Consider the following 17,923-nt stretch of genomic DNA (forward strand, 5'->3'; position numbering starts at 1 on the left):
GGGGTATTCCCAGTGTAAGTCGCAGACGATCTAGTTCACGTCATTTAAATAGCATATCCATCCACTTACAAACATCCTGTATAAAACTGGCACGTGTATTTTCGGTACGTACACCAAAATTGGCCAGTGCAACAATTTGTGGCGCAGCATGCTGAACATCCGTCGCGTAGTGGCCCGCACACCCTCGGGCTGCCGTGGATTCCAGCGATCCGTGGGCATCGTGGGCATGCCCAACGTGGGCAAGTCCACACTATTCAACGCGCTTACCAAGACTGAGGTAGCCCAGGCCGCCAACTATCCTTTCTGCACCATCGACCCGAATGTTGCGCGCGTAGCTGTACCCGACGAGCGCGTGCGACACCTGGCGGAGGTAGAGAAGTCCAAGCGCGTGATCGAGACGCAGGTCGGGACTCGCGGGCTACTCAGCAGTTTGCAATGTATCGAGTGACTGAAAACGCTTTGAACTTGTCAATTGGCAGCTTGAATTCGTCGACATCGCCGGACTGGTGCGAGGTGCTTCGAATGGCGAAGGACTGGGTGCGTTGCAACTGCTATATACAGGCAACTACTGTAGTTCTAACAGACAATTTGACTGGGTGGCAGGCAACAAGTTCCTAGACAACATTCGGCAGGTGGCGGTGATCGCCCACGTCGTGCGCTGCTTCGAGGACACTAACATCCTCCATGTGGACGAGTCGGTGGACCCTATTCGTGACTTGGAGACGATCCGTACCGAGCTGATCCTTGCCGACTTGCAGACAGTGGAGAAGCGGTTGGCCAACCTGGCAAAGAAGAAAAAGTGCGTGCTTTCAGTTACTGAGGAGTGTGCTTTGCGAGCTCATATTTTTATTGGTTTACGCTTCTGATAGATCGACGGACCCCACAATCCCTTCCTTGATCGAGGTTCTGAAGCGTCTGCAGCCTCACTTGGAAGATGGGAATCTGGCCGAAGGAATGACCTTCGACAAGCCAGACGAACAACTTCAGTTCGAGCGTCTGCAGCTACTAACAGCTAAGAAGGCTCTGTACCTGTGCAATGTATCTGAGGATGATGCAGCTACGGGTAACGAGATGACAGAGGCAGTGCGTGAGTGTGTTGAGGCGGAGGGAAGCGTGTGTCTGACGGTATCGGGCTCTTTGGAGGAAGCTGCAGCATCTTTTGAGGAAGACGAAAGTCAGTTGGAGTACCTGAACGAGAGCGGATTGAACGAGACTGGCTTGACGAAGGTCATTCGTGCTAGTCAGGAGCTGCTGCAGCTGCAGACCTACTACACTGTTGGTGAGAAGGAGGCGCGTGCTTGGAATGTGCTGGCCGGATCGACTGCAGCTGAGGCGGCTGGTGTGATCCACTCGGACTTTGAGAAATTGCTCATTCGTGCAGAGACTGTCGGATACGAGGATTTTGTGAAGGCTGGCAGTATGCGTGCGGCCAAGGAGAAGGGTCAGTTGCGCTCGGAAGGCAAGGACTACATTTGCCAGGATGGCGACATCTTCAATTTCCTTGTGGGAAAATAACTCCACCGTAACGTAGCAATAGATCTCAGCAGTTCGGTGATTGCCTCGTGGATAACGTTTGTCTTGCCGTCACACGATCCGTGACCAGTGCAAGCATGGGGAATGAAAGTTGGGCCTGTTCTCAGCATTAAGGGATCGCTTATTTTGGCCGCGATGCTAACGGTTAGATGCGTTAAGAGTAAATTATAAACTCTCCCTGAAGGCATTGGAAAAACATATCACTCTTTTGCTTGATATGTATGCGAGCGCCGGGCTCCGACTCGGAGTCCGAGATAGACAACTTTGTCATCAGGGCAGCACGTTTTATGATCTGAATTCAATTGGGTTTGACAAGCCGAGCGCCGCCGCTACGCAGCGGTAATTTATGTTAGATCGCAATCGCTAAGGTATTTCCCGCCTCTGTTTACGGGCGTACGGTAGTTAACTACGGGATACAACTACGTTGCTTTCGGCTTAGAGCGAGGTGACCGTGATACTCTGCTGCAAAGTGTAGGTCTGGCCGGCCGGAAGAGGTTGCTTGACGCTGACACGACCGGGTTCGACGCATACCATGTTAATGTACTCCTCGTCGCCGAAGTCCTCCAGCTTCTTAGCGCGCTCGGCACCAGGGTTCCACACCACGGCGTCGGTTTTGGTCTTAATCGCTTTTTGCCCATTCTTACCGGTGATGAATCCCTTCTTCAGGACGGTAACGGAACGGTCCTTGGTGTTGACACCCTTAATGGTCGCGACAATCTTGTCCGGGGCGTCCAGGTACGTGTTGCCGGTCTGCGCCGTCGAGTTGGTAAAAGTGATGGATTGGCGGGTCTCTGTTGTGTTTACTTTGGCCACCTGGTCATAGTAATCGACACCCTTCAGGCCCGACACCGCCACACCGCCGTTACGCGAGTCGTCCACCCACAGGTAGTTGTGCAGCAGCGTGTGGAACTCGATCTGCTCGGTGTGTGTGTTCTGCACGCGCAGCGCCGTCTTTAGCTGGTTAGGATACAGCTGCACCACGTACTCGAGCTTGAACTCCACCGGCCAGATCTGGCGGGTCGAGTTGCTGGCCTCCATGGTGAACTTAGCCACGCTCGGGCTGTCCTTGTCAGTAGCCTCCTTGGTGCTAGCCAACGTCCAGTTGGTGATGCGAGCGAAGCCGTGGTTGGGGAAGCCGGGAGCGCCGCCGAAGTTGGGGAACACCACGGGGATGCCGCCGCGAATGGGGTTCACGCCATCCATGAACGAGTCCTTAGACATGAAGATCACATCAACGTTCGGGTCCATTGCCGCGCGGAACGACTTGACGTGGGCACCGAAAAGGAACACCTCGGCACTGGAGCCTTGCGGGTGCGAGAGCTTGACAGTCTCTAGCTCAGCATTCACGCCAGTAAGCGACGCTAGCAAAGTAGTCACGAAGACTGCAGTCTTGGACACGAACGAGGTAACCATTGTGGAGACGGCGGTCGGTCGGGGTCGCTTGCTTCCCAGGGGAGTAATCGCAGAATGAAAGCTTTAATCTAGGAGACAGCATCATGGCAATTTGCCATGACAAAGCGTGCTGTACCTTATCTCTTTCAATTTTTAAGTAAGCGTGAGTTGAACGCCCTCCATGGGCAGACCATGAAATACCATCAGGAAAAGCGTATGGGTAGGAGGAAATCTCGTACAATCGCCAGTGGACTATCTGTCGGTGGTCGTGTGTTTACATGCTCGCAATGTTGAACGAACAGCGCACTTAACCATGATGGTATCAGTATCCTTCGTGTTTGTAATTTATTGCTAGGATACCGTAGCGAATGAAATGCCTTCCTGTTTAACGTTACAGTTATGTAATTGTGGCGCAAGTTTAGTAGAAGTTCCAAGGAGAGGGTACCTTGGGCAGACTCTGCTGTCTCACTTCGTCATCCGAACGATCCGCTGCCGGTAGAAATTGTCATGCAGTGTGGCTGGACGTCCATTCTTCCTATGAAACAGCACTTGCTCCTTGTGCAGTCGGTCCATCTTGTCCAAGTACACGTTGGCAGCATGGCAGACGTTACGCAGCTCACTACTATCGAGCTGCTCCGCCACAACTTCTTCGCGTTTCAAGATCCTCCTGGCCCGCTTAAACTTGCCCAATTGCAGCGCATTGTACATCAGATTCACCCTACACTTGCTCTCCAGTATGGGGTCTTTCAGTCCCATTGAAATCCCAATCTGCAGCTTGGCCAGCAACGTCGATTGGCTCAAATGGCGGCACAAGAAGTGCCCACCGCCAAGGGTGGAGATGTACGCGTTTGCCGTCACCAGTGCTACGACGGCATTGACGAGCTTGACCGCACGTCTCGCCGACGCCATATACAATGGCAGCAGCTGTCTAGGGCGATACGTGACTAACACGAACACTCTCCAGCTGCCGGCAGTCTCCGCCACCGCATAGCGCGCAACGGCATCTTCCCATTGGGTAAACGACTTCAATGTGGATGCCTGAATGGTCTGCTTGGTACTGAATTTAGCTAACACAGCCAGCAGCTGCCGGGTCTCGTCCGGATACGATGCGGAGCCTTCGGGTGACAGCAGGAAGGCTACGAACTGGTAAACCTCTGGATCTGCGATCGCAACGCTGCCATAAGCCACTCGCGTTGCTTGGGTGGATGCAGATAACAAAGTGGATGCAGTCGTAGCTCGCTTCAGCGCTCGCAAGGCCCTGCGCTCGTGCAGCAGCGGCTCGAACGCCACGACACGCTGTCGCAGTCCTACCGCAATGCGCGCTGTCATGCTCTGATGTTTCTGGAATGACCGTTTATTTGCAGAAAAGTTCTTTTCGATTCAATGAGAGCGTTCATTGGTCAAAAAAGACGCAGAGTCCGTTTTTACACAAAATGAGTTTCATCCAATGGTCTGCATTGGTCTTGAAACGACGCGTCCTCAGATATCCGATTAGACCATGTCCCTCTTCCAGGTGCGCGAATGGTGGGCCGCCAAGGGCGAGCACGACGAGGAGTATACGCCCGGTGCGCTGGTGGTGGGCAACGTGGATAACGATTCCTCCGGACATGGTAAATATTGCCTAGTTCGTGTGTTATATACTGACTATTGACATCCTGGTTGCTGGAATTCCATTCCACAGTGAAAATCGTAACTGGCAGCTTGAACGGGGTGTTGCGCGTGTATTGCCCAACCCAGAGCGAATTCCGTATCGAACACCTACTGCTGGAGGAGAATATTCGACGTCCCATTTTGCAATTGGCTCTTGGTTACTTTATTCCGTGAGTTGTCGTCTCTAAATTGAACTTGGTGAAAAACTAATTGACAACTAACTTTTTCTACGACAGCAATCAGCGTATTTTAGCGCTCGCTATCCTACAGCCGAGACGGATCGGCGTTTATGTGGTGGAGGGCGTGGGCGGGACCGGCATGGCGGCCAATTACTTCAAGATTACGCTGCGATACGAACATTTACTGGGCATCGACGGGGAACACTTCACAGCTTATAACTTTATCTACGGACCTTTTGGTTCGCCTAGCTCTAGCTCTGGCGGGGGAGCTCCTCCACGATCGGAGCGTGATCATCTGTGTGTGCAGTCGCTAGATGGTCGGCTGCAGTTCTTCGAGCAAGACAGGTTTGCATTTCTACAGCCCCTCAACAACAACTTCCTCCCTGGAGCGATATGTTATGCAGTCGGTATGGACGCTGTGATAGCTGCCACGTCGGATTTACAACTTGAATGCTACCGTTATCAAGTTCTGGCGTCGGCGTCGCTCAAAAAGAAAAGAAACGCTTTAGACGAAGACAGTAAGGAAGACCGACAGAAAGATGCCGCTTCGGCGTCAGTGCACTGCGACTGGAAGATAAATATTGGAGAAGTCATTGTAGACATCCGCGTTGCTCGGATGTCATACCAGGAATCATCAACGAGTTTTGACATCCTGGTACTTGGTGAGTTCACGCTATTCGGTATCAAACCGCAGGGAGAGATTTTTCTGCAGAAGCGACTGGGTTTCCATCCGTCGGCTTTTGCCACTTTTCGACGATATGCATCTCCTACGGAGAGAGTATCACAGAGCTCAGCATCAATGGAGAACCTTCTCATTGCCAGTGATTCAAAACTCTGGAGTGTCTTCAAGGAGAAGACGCTCATTTGGTCTGCGTGTTCGTCAACCGTCCCGGTGGCATTGCAAGTCGCCGAATTCGGAGGCATCGACGGAATGATCGTGAGTCTGGACTCGGACGGAGCGCTAAGTGTCAACTACATGGGCACAGACCCGCCGTCTTCCGCTGTTGTCGCACCAGACACGAAGGAGATCAACTATGAAGAAATGGATGAAGAACATCGACAACTATTGAATGTCATACGCCGTGCACAGGGCGAACGGCGGACGGAGCCTAAAGACCGCGTGTTGATTCGAGCACAGGTACCAGCCATCCTGGACGCTCTACCGGATCGTAGCGATGAGTTCAATCGCAGTGGAGGCTCAACACAAGACGCTAATGGTAAGAATACGCAGCTAACAATGCGCGTGTATGTCACGTACACTGGATCAACGCGTGTCTCCAATGTGACGTTGTCGGTGTCAACACCCGAGAATGTCGTGGCTAGCGATTCCTCGTTCGTGATTGGGAGCATCGACGGCAAGGCGTCTACGCCTCTTATTATCCCGGTCGTGTTGCGTCCGAGTGCTGATGCCATGCCTACGTCACTCTCCGTTACAATCTCAGCGTCGTATACACTCGAGACAGGTCAGCCGCGAGTCTCGCAGTGTGTAGTCAAGCTCCCCATGTGCATGGCCTGCCGTCTCGTGCCTCCCGTCAAGTCCAGTACCTTCAAATTTACTCTGGAAACCAATCAAGAGCCTCTTGAACTCGCCAGTTTGTTTGAAGACATGCTACACCAGCCAAGTTGCACACCCGAGTGGGCGAAGCAGGTGGTGGCGGGTGGCTCCGGCACAAATGTACTGAGTTTCCAGTACTACAACGGCGTTGAGGCGACGATCCTTGTATCGAAGAACGCCGGACGCTATCGTATCCAGTCTAACGAGCTTGAGGCGCTCTGGATGGTATCACAAGAGCTGGTTGCTCGCCTTCGTGCATTCTTTGACGGACGAGAGCAGCATGCAGAGGCCAAGGGCAGCGACAACGGTGCTTCTACGGCTCTCGAGGTGTTCTACCAGGAGCCACTACCGCTTGCAGATTTCTTCGGTGCTATTGATGCGCACTTCGCTCTGCGGAAGGAGAAGCTCGAGCTGGTAGCGCAGCTGAACGACCGAGCGCACCAGTTCCGCGTGATTCAGAAGCGTCTATTGGTGCGCTACAAGGACCGCAGCCCCGCCGCTGTCAACTTTCTGGACGTGCTGCTACACGGCACGTACGACCAACTCATTTCACTGTCGCACGCCATGGAGGCGGTGGAAGCCAAGCTGAACCGTGCGGCCAATCGGTTGGCGTGCTGTGTGTCGCTCATCCTGATGCTCATTAAGTTCCGGTTCCATCTCAGCGACGAAGACGCACGGCTCCTAGAGGCGTATCTTTCTCCTGTCGTGAACGAGACGGCTGACAGCGGCGCCGTGGAGCAAGGCTGGGAGGAGCGGACTGACTGCGCCATGACGGAATTGTTGCGTACTGTGCTGGCCAAGCAGCCTCAAAACAAGGACGGCACAGCAGCGGCGTCCGCTGTAGCGACGAGCGAGCTACAGATGCAGGAGGACACCAAGCGGCTCAAGAAACACATTACCATCGTGTGCGATCGCCTCGGTAAGGGTGCGAGTCTCGTCCCAGGCAATAACAGCAACACAGCAACCAGCAGTGCAGCACCAAGCGAGTCCAAAGGAGACTAGCGGCCGCAGCATCACAGGACGGCAAGCACAATATCAATCAATCAATCGACTTGAAAATTGTATTGGTGAAGTTGAAGTTGGGTGATTGCCAATCGTGACACCCATTGGCTCACAAAGCATCTGTAAATTATGTGATTGGCTGAAAGACAGGATAGAGTCCGAATAGAGACGGGGAAACGTAACGGCTGAGGAATGTTGACATGTGTCTTGAAAGCCTCCTATATCTGATACCCAACCCAGTCTCCTTGCAGCAGAGGGCGTGTGGGCAGAGGTACATGTATCCTCTGCTTCTGGTCTTTCGTCTCTGTAAAATGGGCGGCGCATTGAGCTCGTCTCTCTGTCCATCACTTTCGATTTTCCCCAGTGAGATACCAAGATGAAGGTGGCGCTGCAGTTGCTTGTGAGCTGTGCGGCTGTAGTGACGTCGACGGTGTCTGGCGCCCAGCACGAAGACGCGTTGATCAAGGAGCTGCCGGGTCTGACCCGGGAGCTGTCGTTCAAGCACTACGCCGGCCACCTGGAGCTCGAGGAGAAGGAGAAGCTCTTTTACTGGTACACCGAGAGCCAAAGCGACCCGGAGAACGATCCGATCGTGCTGTGGCTCAACGGCGGCCCCGGTTGCTCGTCGCTGGGCGGACTATTCACCGAGAACGGACCGTTCGTCGTACGCGACGACCTGAGCATCAAGGTGAACCGCTACTCGTGGAACCGCAAGGCCAACATGGTGTGGCTCGAATCCCCCGCCGGTGTGGGCTTCAGTGGCGACGTCCAAGGCCCCAACTACTACAACGACGACATCGTCGCGGCCAAGACCCGCGAGTTCCTCAGTCTCTTCTTCAAAAAGTTCAGCGAACTCAAGAACCGCGAGTTCTACATTACCGGCGAGAGCTACGCTGGAATGTACATCCCCTATCTGGTGGACCGATTGGTGGAGGAGCCGATCGAAGGCGTCAACCTCAAAGGTTTTGCCATTGGCAATCCGTTCACCGACAATATCATTGATGGCAATGCCTACATTGACTACTACTACTCGCACGCAATGGTGTCGCTGGAAGCCTATGAGAAGATAAAGGTGCAGTGCGGTGCGCACATCGGCTGCCTCTTCGACGACACGCCGTGTCCCTCTGGTTGTGAGGCGTTGCTGGAGGAGGCCGAGGTTGGAGCCGGTGGACTGGACCCCTACTTCATTTACGGTGACATCTGCCTAATGGACAATTCGCAGGCCAAGGCTCTGCGTAAGAGAGCAAAGCCGTCCGTACAGATCTCACCCACGCACCGTGGTGACATTGGCGCTTGCGCTGATACCCTCACCCACATCTACCTGAACCTTCCAGAAGTGCAACGTGCCATCCACGTGACTAAAAGTACGGGTGGTAAGCATGTTCTGTGGAAGGGATGCAGTGACCCCGTTGGTGATCTGTACACGTCTAGTCCGTCGTCTTTGCCTAAGTACCACAACATCCTTGGCCGCAACCTTAAGGCTCTTATCTACAGTGGTGATGCTGACTCGGTCGTGAACTTCATCGGCACTGAGCGCTGGCTCGGTGGTCAGGGGCTCAAGCTGCAGATCACGCAGAAGTGGCGCGCGTGGTTCGGCCCCGACCAGCAATTGGCTGGTTACGTGCAGAAGTATGAGGGCCTGACGTTCAAGACCGTCAAGGGTGCTGGTCACATGGTGCCTGCTGTGCGTCCGCTGCACGGTCTCAACCTCTTCGAGTGCTTCGTGTACGGTCAGGATGCCTGCAACAAGTTCGTGTACCCGGTGGACGACAACGAGATCGAGGCTGGTATGACGGTCGTTCAGCAGGCAGCGCATGCGAAGATGGACTCTGAAAGCGCTCTCAAGACCGCAAACGGCAACGTCATTTCGGTGGGGTCTGGCTCGTCGGCGATCTGGCTGATCTTGCCAGTCGTGTGTGGTGTGCTTGTGGCGGCCGCGGCCGTTGGCATCCGCAACGGTAAGAAGCGTGCGCGCTATCAGCGTCTGTACTCGAGCGGCTACCAGACCGTGGTTTAAAAGTAGATAGAGCTATAGATATGGCGAGTTGGAGGGCAGGAGGAGTATCTGTATTTGTCATTTTGAGAAAGGTACTTGTAGCTAAGCAAGGACATTGAAGAAAGATATGCGTTTTCACTGGAAACTTTTCAGCTGGAAAAGGAAAGAAAGGTGTTTCTTGCGAGTATGTAGTACCTAGTAGAGAAGGCTTGGAGAACTCATCCAGATGCCAGATGAGTGTACTTGTCGCCATCCAAGTTGTCGGACAGCACGTTACATGCTTGCCAATCAATTCCATCCTGTGGCAAACGTGGCAACCGAGAAGACGGACGACACACGCCCCTTCATGTCCTAATTGTATTCTATATTTTCATCCACTAAGTGGATCCGCCCAACCGTCATAATCACCCCCTCCACGACATATTTCGCGCCGTGCGTTGCAGTGGAGACCGCATTCTTCTCACTCTTCATCTTGTCACGCCACTCGCTGACCTCACGCCTTACCAAATGAGGCTTTTCGTTGCGCTTGCAGCGCTGGGCACCATGCTCTTCGCTTCCCCCACAGTGGCGTACGACGCCCATCGCGTTGGAGATCTTCCCGGGCTCAAGCAGGAAGACGTCCCGTTCTCACATTTTGCCGGCCAACTACACTTGCCCACACCTACCAAGGAGAAGCTGTTCTACTGGTATGCAGAGTCGCGACGCTCTCCAGAAAGTGACCCCATTGTGCTCTGGCTGAACGGCGGCCCGGGCTGTGCGTCGTCCGAGGGTTTCTTCACTGAAAACGGCCCGTTCGTCGCCAAGCGCGACGGGACGGTGGGGCTCAACCCGTATGGGTGGAACGCCCGTGCCAACATTGTGTGGGTGGACTCGCCCTCAGGAGTCGGCTTCAGCCAGCCCCTGCAGGCTGCCGCTGACTATTATAACGATGACGTCGTGGCGGACCGGCTTCGGCTGTTCCTCCGCGAGTTCTTCAATAAATACCCGGAGCTCCAGGGTCGTGAATTCTACGTGACCGGCGAGAGCTATGCCGGCATGTACATTCCGTACTTGGTGGAGCGTCTGGTGGACGATCCGCTGGAAGGTGTAAACCTCAAAGGCTTTGCTATCGGCAACCCACTCACGGACATGGAGATCGACGGCAACGCGTACATGGACTACTACTATTCACACGCCCTCATTTCGCGCGGAGATTACTTTACGCTCCTCGACTACTGCAACCACGATGTAGCGCAGTGCATGTTCACGGATGTCAACTGCACTTCGCGCTGTGAAGAGGCTGTGTTGAAAGCTCATGAGGCTGCGGACACGGGAGAGTTTAACCACTATTACATCTACGGCGACGTGTGTCACATGAAGAACAAACAACGTAGTGCTCTGCACTCACATCTGCTTGACAAGGTGGGCCCGAAGATCCAGACTTACCGCGGAGTTGTGGGGCCGTGCGCCGGTGACTTCACCGAGACTCTACTGAACAGACTGGACGTGCAGGAAGCGTTGCATATTGAAGGCAAACTACCCATGAAGTGGGTGGACTGCCAGCCGTACATCTCGCACAACTTCGACCGTACATTCTCGTCATTGGACAAGTACCGGAAGCTACTTGGCAACGACCTGAAGGTCCTCATTTATAGTGGCGACGCCGATTCGGTTGTCAACTTCATCGGCACTCAGCGCTGGATTACGGAGGATGACGGTCTTGCACTGAAGCCTGCGTCGCCGTGGCGTGCATGGCTTGGTCCGGATGACCAGATCGCCGGTTACCACCAGCGGTTCGAGCTCGGCCTTACGTTTAAGACCGTCAAGGGTGCCGGTCACATGGTTCCCGCTGTGCGTCCGCTCCACGGTCTTCACCTCTTCGACTGCTTCATCTTCGGCGACGACAAGTGCACCGCAATTTCGTACCCGACTGATCCGTTCGAGCGTGACGCCGCTGGAGGTAAATTTGAATCTGCCAGCAAGAAGGAAGATGAAGATGAACGCCGCGATGCCACTCTGGCACTGCAAACCCGCGCGACCGTCTCGCAATCCAATGCAACGGCAGAGACGGCATCAGGCGCCACCGTGTCCCTCTTCGTCGGCTGTGCATTCCTCATCCTGGCGGCAACGGTCTACGCGCGCCGTCGCCGTCGACAGAATGGACTCCGTCGTCAGCAGTATAACCCCATTTAGACTTGAGAAGTGGTTCAAACTATGTTGACAATGAAGACATATAAAAGCGATTCTAGCTTATAGCTATCAGTGTTGAGCTGTCTGATGGTTTTACAGGGCTCCAACGTTGTCAACCATGCAGCCGTCCTGGGCACGTCTGTCATTGGTAGAAACGTTCGGCTCCTGTGCCATTCGATCGTTCCGGGCATGGGCAGCACAAGCAGTAGGCCTCCGGTGCCCCACATTTGGCATGCCTCGCAGATTCCGTCGCAGGAGGGCAAACTGGCTGTGATAACGGGAGGCAACTCAGGCATCGGCTACGAGACCGCTCTGCAACTCGCTCGCAATGGAGCTCATGTAATCCTAGCCTGTCGCAATGCGGAGCGAGGCCGTGAAGCGGAGACCAAGATACGGGAGACTTTAGCATCGAATCCCAAGGCTGGGGCCGTAGAGTTCATGCAGGTGGACACAAGTGACTTGACCAGCGTGAAGCAGTTCGCACAAGAGTTCAAAAAGACCCACGACCGACTGGATCTGCTCATTAACAACGCCGGAATCATGGGTGGCACGTACACCAAGACGGTGGACGGCTATGAGAGGCAGTTCGCAACGAACCACTTGGGGCACTTCGCCCTGACCGCGCACTTGTTCGACCTGATGAAGGAGAGCACGTCTGCTCGCATAGTTAACGTGAGTAGTATGACGCATCGTAACGCGGTTTGGACGTTTGATGAGGACGAGATCATGGTGACGACTGAGCGCAAGTACAGTCAGTGGCTTAACTACGCCAACACGAAGCTGTGCAACATCCTCTTCACCTTTGAGTTGGACAGACGCATGAAAGGCGCCGGTGTGGAGGGGATAGCTGCTGTTGCGTGCCATCCTGGCACCACGTCGACGAACCTACTGACGGCGCCGTCCACGTCCAACAGCAATTGGATGTGGACGACTACGTTTATGCTGTGGACTCTGATGCCGCGTCAAACTATCGAGATGGGTGCTTTACCTACGCTGTACGCTGCTACGGGGAGCGAAGTCGAAGGCGGAGATTTCTTCGGCCCCAAAGGATTAAACGCCATGTTCGGATATCCAGCACGCGAGGCGCCGTCCAAGTTGAGTCAGTCACCGGCTGCAGCAACCAAGCTCTGGGCATTAAGCGAGAGGCTCGCACATTTGTCCTTTGACATCGAAAAGTAGGTGTATACGCTCCAAACGCAGCTATGAATAATGAACTGCTGCCATGTAACAGCTCTGTCAACAGTTCACTGAAGGGACGGACATTGATCCGCTTGACTAGTCGGCGGTGCCCGTTGACGCCGAATCCTTCGGTGTTGGATCCACTGCACTGCAGTTCATACAGGTTCTGCTATGGTACTCGGTGCGGTGGTCCGCTATGCGGCGCTAGTATCACTTGCAATATGGGGCGCGTATGCAGCGACTTCATCACTGGACACAATCCAGCTCGAGATGTCGAATACCATGGCTCGTAGTCAAGCGATCGACGCATTGCACGGGCGGTATCGGTATCACCGATCAATAGATGAAGAGCTCCAGGCGGTACAGACCTTGAGTGACGAAGATCCACCTGATGGGGAAGCTGCACGCAATCAAGCGACTGTGGAAATGGGACTTCGCTCTGGTGCTGGATCGCACACGATTCAAGTGACGGTCGGCGGGCAGCAGCGTGAATTAATCATCGACACAGGTAGCGGCAAGACGGCTTTTGTATGTGTAGGCTGCAACAACTGCGGCAACAAACGGAAGCACCAGCCGTTTGTCTTCACGGTCAACACGACGTATTTAAGCTGTGATCGATCCATGATCGCTATGTCGAACAGGGGCGAACCGCCGTGTGTAGACTGTGAGAATGGCAGGTGTAAATACGGCCAGACGTACGTTGAAGGAGACCACTGGACGGCATACAAGGCGTCCGATATGATGCAGTTATCGTCGTCATTCGAGGCACGCGTCGAGTTCGGCTGCATCTACGAGCAGTCGGGAGTGTTCCTCGATCAGCCGTCGGACGGCATCATGGGCTTCTCGCGACACCCGGACTCTATCTACGAGCAGTTCTATCGACAGAAGGTGACACGTTCTCGTATCTTCTCGCAGTGTCTGGCCGAAGGTGGCGGTTTGCTCACGATCGGCGGGGTAGATCTGGCTCGCCACACGGAACCGGTACGGTACACTCCTCTACGCAACACTGGGTACCAGTACTGGACAGTGACGCTGCTCTCAGTGTCTATTGGCAACGCGAACAACACTATGCAGGTGGATAAGAAGGAATTCAATGCCGACCGCGGGTGCGTACTGGACAGCGGGACGACCTTCTTGTACATGCCTGAGAGCACCAAGCAACCATTCCGACTCGCTTGGAGTCGAGCGGTGGGAAGCTTCTCGTTCGTGCCTGAAAGCGACACGTTCTACTTCATGACGTCCGAACAGGTCGCTGCGCTGCCGGATGTTTGCTTCTGGTTCAAGAACGACGTGCACATTTGTCTACCGTCGACTCGCTATTTTGCACAAGTCGGGAACGGGATCTACACGGGCACAATCTTCTTCACTGCTGGACCAAAGGCTACGATACTGGGGGCGAGCGTTTTGGAAGGACACGACGTCATCTATGACGTTGATAACCACCGCGTAGGAATCGCCGAAGCGATGTGTGACCAGCCACTGCAGGCGCAGGTGGAGCTCAGTCTCGATCCTGGCGGTGACAAGTTCAAGCCAGGCTTCGACTACTCGCAGGCGCCTCAGTGGATGCTAGCGTGCATCACTCTGCTAGCTGTGGCTGGTCTTATCAACACGATCTGGGCTGCTGCTGCAATCGAGGGAGATTCTACAGCAGACATAGATAAAAACACTAAGCCACCGACTGTAAGGATCAGTAATGACTGGCAGGATGAGGAGTTCTCTTTCTTCCTCATGGAGGAAAACGCGCCTAAGTAACTAGAGCCATCGACAGTTAAACGGTTAAAGCACACAATACATTTTCCAGGAGGTTATTGCTCCTCCTATCGGGTTTCGAAGGATCTAAAGTAGAGTTACATCTCTATCCAAGTGCGACGTCCATGACCATCATGACGACGAAGCCCACGATGGTGCCGAAAGTCGCAAGCTTCTGGTTGCCGCTCTGTGTTGTCTCCGGCACCAAATCGTCCACCACGACAAAGATCATGGCACCCGCCGCAAACGACAGCGCGTACGGCAGAATCGGCTGCACGTACAGAACAGCTCCAGCTCCAATCAACTGCATATCCACATACAAAAGTCACAGACGTAAGTGTGTTTTAACCTATCTAAATTCCCCTTTACCATCAGCTTACCCCTCCAATTGGCTCCACGAGTCCACTCGCTTGTCCCCACATGAACGCCTTAAACGCCGACGTGCCTTCCCTTCTCAAAGGCATCGACACTGCCAGTCCCTCGGGAAAGTTCTGCAGCCCAATGCCAATGGCCAGATTCACGGCATTGGCGAAGCTAGCACTGCTGCTGTGACCCACACTACCAAAACCCACTCCAACCGCCATTCCTTCCGGCAGATTGTGCAGCGTAATGGCAATAACTAGCAATAAAACCCGACGGAAGCTGCTGGTACTGGCCGTTGTAGGTTTGTCGTAGCTCTCGTGCTCCTCTTTCTCCCCTTTGTAGTCGTCGTCTTTCTTCTTCTTCTTCAGATCGGCGTCCTTGCTTCCCATTGAGTGCGGAGATACACCCAGGTATTTCTCCAAAAGAGGCAACACTCTCTCAGTGCCAAAGAGCGTGAGCGCTCCGAGCATGAAGCCCACAGCGGCAGGCACGAAAGACCAGCGACCGTCGGGGCCATAGAGCTCTGACTCCTCTGCGATCTCGATGGAGGGAGCCAATAGTGACCAATAAGAGGCGGCCAGCATCACGCCACCTGCGAAACCCAGCATACCGTCCAGGATCTTCTGGCTCGTGTGTTTGTCCTCGACGTCCAACACGAACACCATGGCCGAGCCTAGAGCGGTAAAGCCCCATGTGACGAGTGTACCAAGCAGGGCCTGGACGACGGGGTGTTGACCTTCGATCATGGCGGACGCCCAGACAGTGTGCGCAGAATCTTGCGTAAAAATGACGTACTTCGATAAATATGATTGGTTGAAATTGGGATTTGATAATTTAAATTCTAACGTCAAAATACGCCCGTATAATTGAAGTTCCTTTTATTACATGTAACGTTATATTCAGAAACCGACAGAGATTATTCAGTTTATTACCTGTACTGATTTATACTTGCACTATAAATCAGTACATGCATAATCATGCTAGTTGCTTCACTACTGGCGTTGGGTTTGCCAACAATCGCTTTGATTATTCTTCATTATTGAGGTTTTCTGTTGAGCCGAAAAGTCCAGCTTGAAACGATGCGTTTCAACTGTGGGGCATTCTACGAGGTACTGAGGTACTAAGAGATCGTTGTAGTACTTCTGCAGCCGCTCCAAGCATAACAATGTACGCTTAGAAATAATCCAGTCACTTCTAGTGTTCACTGAAATCATTGTGGGCGTCCAGTAGTCAAAGACCGGAGACCACCGCTACTAACCCGCCTATGTGGTAAATGTATGTGGTTAACTATCTAACATAGTAAAACCCAATCAAATGCATATCCTGTGGATTCTGATGTCCCTGGCTCGAGAGAATAGGAAAAGCAAACTACGAAACAATCTATTCTCAAGATGGCGCATGCTACAACGAAGGACGGCTACGGCAATGGGCAGATACGAAAGCACATGAAAGTGAAGGCTTTTGTTCCAGAAAACAGCTTGGTGGTTGGGTTGAAAAGAGGAGAAGAGCGGTAATGTGGAGCAATCGCAATGTCAGTACGATGAAGGCTAAGAAGCTGGTGTTTGAAACAGGTGGCCCTTCTCTATATATAGGGCTACCAGTGGGTTGGTGTCGCGGTTGCTGACGAGGCACGAGTTACGCTGTCGAACAAAACACGGAGAGGCCGACTCAGCTGAGCATGATACCGCGCCCAATTAGTGTCACGAGCTCCAAGAGATAACCAACTTGTATGACACTAAAGACATATGCAATATGAACGAGACGGAGATGAACTGCAAGGCGGCCCCAACTGGCCGTATATGTTCCTCACGGTTGCCGGGGTCCAAGAAGAATAAGACACGTATTGCGCTTGCCTGACTACTAATGTAGATGGCAGTGGCTCCTTGCCGATGCTATTTGTAAGTAGCATTTTTTTTTTAAAAAAAAAAGGCACTTTGGCAAGGAGACTACACCTTTTAACCTTCAAAATGGCAAAAAGGAAATTCAATGCTGCAAAATGTAAAATCAAAACTGCAATCACGCTAAAACGAATAATTTGAAGCCAATCGAATTTGACAGAAAATAAAGTTTTGCATTACTTTCGAGATACTAATAAATTGCGCTGGAGTTCCGAAAGGCGGGACCGGTTCGCGCCAAAAGCAGTGGACAGTAGCAAGCAGTGGACAGTAGCGCGAGCGATGCTATGCATCGATCACTTCTTAATCTACTTTCTACCCCCAACAACATTCTCAAGATGCTCTACGACGACGCCACTGTGCTCCGGATCATTCGTGCTGCTCGTGATGAGCTAAACTGGCGTGAGATTGCCACCACCAACGGCGTCAAGCTGCGCACAGCCTATAGCTGGGTCGCTGCGGCACATGCAGCAGAAGATTGGGAGAACCCTCCACGGCTACTCCGCGGCGGACGCCGCAACACCAAGATCCAAGATGTCCACATCGACTATCTCCTGGGTCTCTTAGATGATAATTGTTACCTTACGCTAGTCGAAATGGTCGATGCGCTCGAGGCGCGTTTCGGTGTTCGAGTGACTCATCAGACTGTGAAGCGCCACGTGGATGCGCGTATGTACACCATGAAACAAACTCACCGAGACAATAACTACCGGAACCTTCCACACAACAAGCAACTTCGACAAGACTACGCCATTAAACTTCTGAGCTACAAGTCACAAGGTAAGAAGATATTTTATGTAGACGAAACTAACTTTAATTTGTGGTGTTCACGTCGACGAGGGCGAAGCCTGAAAGGAAAGCGCGCAGTCGATCGCAACACTGCAAGTAAGGGGTCCAATATCCACGTTATCGCCTGCATATCAGATGATGGAATAGCGTACGTGGAAAAACGTTTCGGGTCCTTCACAGCGGACCGCTGTAACGACTTTATTCGTCGTCTTCTGACACACGTTGAGCAGTCTACTCCTCTCGAAGACGTGGTGCTTGTGGCCGATAACGCCCCGTGTCACGCTCGAATAGAAGCGGTCTTCAAAGACAGGTTCTCCTCAGCAACGTTACTGAGGTTGGGTCCATATTCACCCATGTTAAACCCCATAGAGAACTGTTTTTCGGTGTTCAAGTCAATGGTGAAGCGGTTTCTAGCACGCCACCGCCAAGCGATCCTACAAGTGCCTCCTCATCGTACCATCAAAGAGCACCG

At 53.1% G+C, this 17,923-nt stretch overlaps 9 protein-coding genes across 9 annotated transcripts; 6 read left to right on the forward strand and 3 right to left on the reverse strand.

Annotated features, from left to right (window-relative positions):
• Positions 1 to 148: 148 nt before the first annotated feature.
• Positions 149 to 1,731, forward strand: PPTG_11131 (GTP-binding protein YchF; the record flags this gene model as incomplete). Its single annotated transcript, XM_008907395.1, has 4 exons — positions 149 to 403; positions 480 to 537; positions 604 to 799; positions 870 to 1,731. 4 exons carry the CDS (start codon positions 149 to 151, stop codon positions 1,513 to 1,515), a joined length of 1,155 nt encoding a protein of 384 aa, XP_008905643.1. The 3' UTR covers positions 1,516 to 1,731.
• A 71-nt stretch (positions 1,732 to 1,802) lies between these two features.
• PPTG_11132 (hypothetical protein) lies at positions 1,803 to 3,026 on the reverse strand. Its single transcript, XM_008907396.1, has one exon. It carries the CDS (start codon positions 2,944 to 2,946, stop codon positions 1,969 to 1,971), a length of 978 nt encoding a protein of 325 aa, XP_008905644.1. The 5' UTR covers positions 2,947 to 3,026; the 3' UTR covers positions 1,803 to 1,968.
• A 221-nt stretch (positions 3,027 to 3,247) lies between these two features.
• PPTG_11133 (hypothetical protein) lies at positions 3,248 to 4,261 on the reverse strand. The gene is made up of 2 exons (XM_008907397.1): positions 3,371 to 4,261; positions 3,248 to 3,306 (listed from the first exon to the last, which is right to left on the reverse strand). The coding sequence occupies exon 1, from the start codon at positions 4,252 to 4,254 to the stop codon at positions 3,391 to 3,393; it is 864 nt and encodes a 287-aa protein (XP_008905645.1). The 5' UTR covers positions 4,255 to 4,261; the 3' UTR covers positions 3,248 to 3,306; positions 3,371 to 3,390.
• Positions 4,262 to 4,421: 160 nt separating this feature from the next.
• Positions 4,422 to 7,424, forward strand: PPTG_11134 (hypothetical protein; the record flags this gene model as incomplete). The annotated part of the gene is made up of 3 exons (XM_008907398.1): positions 4,422 to 4,535; positions 4,607 to 4,745; positions 4,812 to 7,424. Coding segments are annotated over 3 exons (2,753 nt in total), but the record flags the coding sequence as incomplete, so codon positions are not given.
• Positions 7,425 to 7,467: 43 nt separating this feature from the next.
• On the forward strand, positions 7,468 to 9,515 carry PPTG_11135 (hypothetical protein). Its single transcript, XM_008907399.1, has one exon. The coding sequence runs from the start codon at positions 7,688 to 7,690 to the stop codon at positions 9,326 to 9,328; it is 1,641 nt and encodes a 546-aa protein (XP_008905647.1). The 5' UTR covers positions 7,468 to 7,687; the 3' UTR covers positions 9,329 to 9,515.
• Positions 9,516 to 9,760: 245 nt separating this feature from the next.
• Positions 9,761 to 11,538, forward strand: PPTG_11136 (hypothetical protein). The gene has a single exon (XM_008907400.1). The coding sequence runs from the start codon at positions 9,815 to 9,817 to the stop codon at positions 11,477 to 11,479; it is 1,665 nt and encodes a 554-aa protein (XP_008905648.1). The 5' UTR covers positions 9,761 to 9,814; the 3' UTR covers positions 11,480 to 11,538.
• A 92-nt stretch (positions 11,539 to 11,630) lies between these two features.
• On the forward strand, positions 11,631 to 12,920 carry PPTG_11137 (hypothetical protein). Its single transcript, XM_008907401.1, has one exon. It carries the CDS (start codon positions 11,666 to 11,668, stop codon positions 12,653 to 12,655), a length of 990 nt encoding a protein of 329 aa, XP_008905649.1. The 5' UTR covers positions 11,631 to 11,665; the 3' UTR covers positions 12,656 to 12,920.
• PPTG_11138 (hypothetical protein) lies at positions 12,753 to 14,489 on the forward strand. The gene has a single exon (XM_008907402.1). It carries the CDS (start codon positions 12,827 to 12,829, stop codon positions 14,405 to 14,407), a length of 1,581 nt encoding a protein of 526 aa, XP_008905650.1. The 5' UTR covers positions 12,753 to 12,826; the 3' UTR covers positions 14,408 to 14,489.
• On the reverse strand, positions 14,405 to 15,579 carry PPTG_11139 (hypothetical protein). Its single transcript, XM_008907403.1, has 2 exons — positions 14,785 to 15,579; positions 14,405 to 14,708 (listed from the first exon to the last, which is right to left on the reverse strand). Exons 1-2 carry the CDS (start codon positions 15,511 to 15,513, stop codon positions 14,511 to 14,513), a joined length of 927 nt encoding a protein of 308 aa, XP_008905651.1. The 5' UTR covers positions 15,514 to 15,579; the 3' UTR covers positions 14,405 to 14,510.
• Between the last annotated feature and the right edge of the window lie 2,344 nt (positions 15,580 to 17,923).

The sequence above is a fragment of the Phytophthora parasitica genome (assembly GCF_000247585.1).
Source record: "Phytophthora parasitica INRA-310 unplaced genomic scaffold supercont2.26, whole genome shotgun sequence".
Lineage (NCBI taxonomy): Eukaryota > Oomycota > Peronosporomycetes > Peronosporales > Peronosporaceae > Phytophthora > Phytophthora nicotianae.

What these genes read in the sequence shown, in the direction of transcription:
- PPTG_11132 (XM_008907396.1), bottom strand. Translation starts at nt 2,946, where the DNA reads ATGGTTACCTCGTTCGTGTCCAAGACTGCAGTCTTCGTGACTACTTTG.
- PPTG_11133 (XM_008907397.1), bottom strand. Translation starts at nt 4,254, where the DNA reads ATGACAGCGCGCATTGCGGTAGGACTGCGACAGCGTGTCGTGGCGTTC.
- PPTG_11135 (XM_008907399.1), top strand. Translation starts at nt 7,688, where the DNA reads ATGAAGGTGGCGCTGCAGTTGCTTGTGAGCTGTGCGGCTGTAGTGACG.
- PPTG_11136 (XM_008907400.1), top strand. Translation starts at nt 9,815, where the DNA reads ATGAGGCTTTTCGTTGCGCTTGCAGCGCTGGGCACCATGCTCTTCGCT.
- PPTG_11137 (XM_008907401.1), top strand. Translation starts at nt 11,666, where the DNA reads ATGGGCAGCACAAGCAGTAGGCCTCCGGTGCCCCACATTTGGCATGCC.
- PPTG_11138 (XM_008907402.1), top strand. Translation starts at nt 12,827, where the DNA reads ATGGTACTCGGTGCGGTGGTCCGCTATGCGGCGCTAGTATCACTTGCA.
- PPTG_11139 (XM_008907403.1), bottom strand. Translation starts at nt 15,513, where the DNA reads ATGATCGAAGGTCAACACCCCGTCGTCCAGGCCCTGCTTGGTACACTC. An exon ending in TCGTGGAGCCAATTGGAGGG is followed by an intron (nt 14,709 to 14,784) that starts GTAAGCTGATGG and finishes GTGGATATGCAG; the next exon opens with TTGATTGGAGCTGGAGCTGT.